General features: G+C 38.2%; 1 protein-coding gene across 1 annotated transcript; it reads left to right on the top strand.

Annotated features, from left to right (window-relative positions):
• The first annotated feature begins 815 nt into the window (after positions 1-815).
• Positions 816-1,865, top strand: LOC138368002 (zinc finger protein 570-like). The gene has a single exon (XM_069330295.1). The coding sequence runs from the start codon at positions 816-818 to the stop codon at positions 1,863-1,865; it is 1,050 nt and encodes a 349-aa protein (XP_069186396.1).
• The last annotated feature ends 1,769 nt before the right edge of the window (positions 1,866-3,634 follow it).

The following is a 3,634-nucleotide window of genomic DNA, read 5'->3' as shown; positions in this document are numbered from 1 at the left end:
TAAGCTTTTAAGGGTTGATAGATGTTAATCTTCTTGTTTGAGGAGCTGTTCACTTGAGACAGTTAAGCAAGTCCCAGCTGTGTCTGGGTACAAGTGACAGGATGAACAACCCAGCGGGTTTTCTTCCTATTTGGGAGTGTTGTACATGCTGCTATGGCGGTATGCCCACTCACAAGATGAGTGGCGCTGCCCAATAAACTCGCCCCTCAGGGCAAAATTTAAAAAAAAAAAAATTAAATGATGAGATAATGGAGCGAGTATAAGTTTACTTGCTACATAACGATTCGACGAAGCTGGTTTTCTCTTGGTTAAACCCGTATGTACTGTTATGCTAGGCTGTATTGGACTCGTTGGGGCTGGTTAGGTTAGTTTGGGTTAGGTTTGGTTTAGTAGAACTTGGTTTGGTTAGATAGTTTCAACCATCCGCGGGCGAATCGACTAATGTACGATATTACTTGCATCCCATCCACCCGGAGAGAACTGATTCCTTCAAAAAGTCTATAATCGTATCGTATTATCTAACAAAAATAATTTCATGTATATTCTTTAACTGGAAAAAAAGAGAAAAATATAGAAGATAAATGAATAGACCCCGTTATACGCAAAAAAAAAAAAAGTACGAAAACAAAATAGAATTAGAAAAAACATTGGAACGCTAATATGCGTCTCGTGCTCCATTTTGTCAGAAGTATCTTGTGTGTCCAGATAAGAGAATAAAACCTTGACACAAATTGTACCTATCATAAAGAAGAAGCCCTACCATTGACCGCCAAGTGCTTACATCAAGTCAAACTCTAAGAAACAACACTCAAGCCATGTCCAACCGTCAACATGGAGCTTGGACCCAGACGCGTCTTCTGTCATCACGAATCGTGCCGTCATCCAGTGAGAAAACCTTCACACAAAAAGTACCTATCATAAAGAAGATGAAGACTCACCAGTGTCCACAGTGTGTGAAGGTATTCAGTCAGCTTGGAAGTATGAGGAGGCATTTGTTAGTGCATTCAGGTCACAAACCTCATGAGTGTCCAGAGTGTGGTAACAAATTCAGTCAGCTTGGCCATGCGAATATTCACATGTTAGTGCATTCAGGTGATAAACCTCATGAATGTCCAGAGTGTCGGAAGAGATTCAGTTGTCTTGGAGATATGAGAAAGCACATGTTAGTGCATTCAGGTCACAAACCTCATGAGTGTCCAGAATGTGGAAAGAGATTCAGTCAGCTTGGAAGTATAAAGACACACAGGATGGTGCATACGGATGAAAGACCTTTTGAATGTGCCGAATGTGGCAAAAAATTTAGAGAACGTGGAAAAATAATACGTCACATGTTAATGCATTCAGGTCATAAACCTCATGAGTGTCCAGAGTGTGGGAAGAAATTCAGTCGGCTTGGAAGTATGAAGACACACAGGATGGTGCATTCATGTCAGAAACCTCATGAGTGTCCAGAGTGTGGGAGGAGATTCAGTCAGCGTGGCCATGTGAAGACTCACATGTTAGTACATTCAGGTGAGAAACCTCATGAGTGCCCAGAGTGTCGGAGGAGATTCAGTCGTCTTGGAGATATGAGAAAGCACATGCTAGTACATTCAGGTTATAAACCTCATGAATGTCCAGAATGTGGGAAGAGATTCAGTCAGCTTGGAGGTATGAAGACACAAAGGATGGTGCATTTAGGTCACAAACCTCATGAGTGTCCAGAATGTGGGAAGAGATTCGGTCAGCTGGGAAGTATGAAAACACACAGGATGGTGCATACGGATGAAAGACCTTTTGAATGTGCCGAGTGTGGCAAAAAATTTAAAGAACGTAGAAATATAAAATGTCACATGTTAGTGCATTCAGGTAACAAACCTCATTAATGTCCAGAGTGTGGAAAGAAATTTAATCATCTTGGAAATATGAAGACACACAGGATGATACATTCAGGTGATGAGCTAAACACTTTGAATGGGTTACATGATTGGGAGAATGTTGAAGTATAATGTGACACATGTCAGCACATTAACTTACATATAACGTATGAGTCACAGCTGTGACTCATACGTCAGGCTGCGTGCAGCTGCGTCCAACAGCCTGGTTGATCAGTCCGGCAACCAGGAGGCCTGGTCGACGACCTGGCCGCGGGGACGCTAAGCCCCGGAAGCACCTCAAGGTAACCTCAAGGTATAATGTAATATACAGTTTAGAAATTTAGCTTCATCATGAAAATATTGTGTTATGACAGTTGGATGTCCTGCAGAGGTATTTATGCATATTTTGTTTGAGAAATAAACTTCATCATGACAGGTGAAGAATTTAAAGGTGTGAACAAATCCACAAGGGCCGTGACGAGGATTTGAACCTACGTCCGAGAGCATCCCAGATGCTGCTTTAATTGACTGAGCTACGACATGGTATGACATACCATGTTGTAGCTCAGTCAATTAAAGCAGTGTCTGGGATGCTCTCGGACGTAGGTTCGAATCCTCGTCACAGCCCTTGTAAATTTATTCATTTGATGCATCATGCTATTGTGATTTCAGTGTGTAATTTAAAGGTGTTTTATTATTTTGTTCCTTAATGAAAACTAGAAGCTCCTCATAGACCAAGCAAAAACAAGGGGTCTCAGTATAGAAGTTAGGTGCTTCTCATAGAGCATGCAAGAACTTAAGATGATGTATGTCAATGTAGAAGTTAGATGCACCTCATAGATCAAACAAGAGCTAGATAAGCCATCACTGTAGACAAACTCAAAATTGCTCATCAGAAAATTAATATTTGTTTCTTTTTGCAAAGATAAAACTAAGTTTTAAATGTTTTTTGTTTATATTTATTTAAATAATGTGCTTTTTATTTTTGTTCTCTTTAGAAATTCATTTAAAATGTAATATATATTTTATTTATTTATATACAAGAAAGTACATTGTGACTTGTGAGCCTCTTGTTGAATCATTTGTGATACAAAAGATTATTGATGTGTGTATTTGTGTAGGTGATTGAATATGTATGTGTATTTATATATGTATATGTATATATATATGTACATGTATGTATATGTGTACATGTATATATAACATTAATAATTGTGTAACTAGTGTCAAAGATTATTTGCTAAGCTAAACGAACTAAAGGATTCAGTTCTTGAACCGATTAAGTGCCTCTGTAACCCTTAACACCACCGCCTACGGGATGGGTATGGGGTGCATAATAAAGAAAGAAGTTGATAATTGGGTTTATGAGAGTACATAGCATTGATGCTTTTACATTCTTGTAAAGCTACTAACATGCATAGCATTTCGGACAATTATGATTTATATAATCTTTGTACTTATGTTTGGACATTTTTGTTGCAATACTATTTAGCATTGGTGCTGATGAAGAACGTGGTCTAAGATGTGCTCAAGATGAGGACTTTTTATTGGTAGGAAAAATGTATATTAATCAGGGAATTACCTCATCACATTCCTATGTAAACAGATTAATTTTTTATTTTTTGGTTAAGCATATTTATGAGTTTTACTTCTCTTGATTACAAATGAATATGTCTTAAGAGTTTATAGTAGACAGACTGGCATTAATAACCAAGTCAAAAACTTACATTTCTCTTGCCTAACTTTATGAGTTATGCTGTAATTGCCTGCCAATTACA

The sequence above is a fragment of the Procambarus clarkii genome, chromosome 3, assembly GCF_040958095.1.
Source record: "Procambarus clarkii isolate CNS0578487 chromosome 3, FALCON_Pclarkii_2.0, whole genome shotgun sequence".
Taxonomy (NCBI): Eukaryota; Metazoa; Arthropoda; class Malacostraca; order Decapoda; family Cambaridae; genus Procambarus; species Procambarus clarkii.
This window is presented reverse-complemented; position numbering and strand designations above follow the sequence as displayed.

Excerpts from the sequence above, each read along its gene's own strand:
- LOC138368002 (XM_069330295.1), top strand. The coding sequence starts at position 816 with ATGTCCAACCGTCAACATGGAGCTTGGACCCAGACGCGTCTTCTGTCA.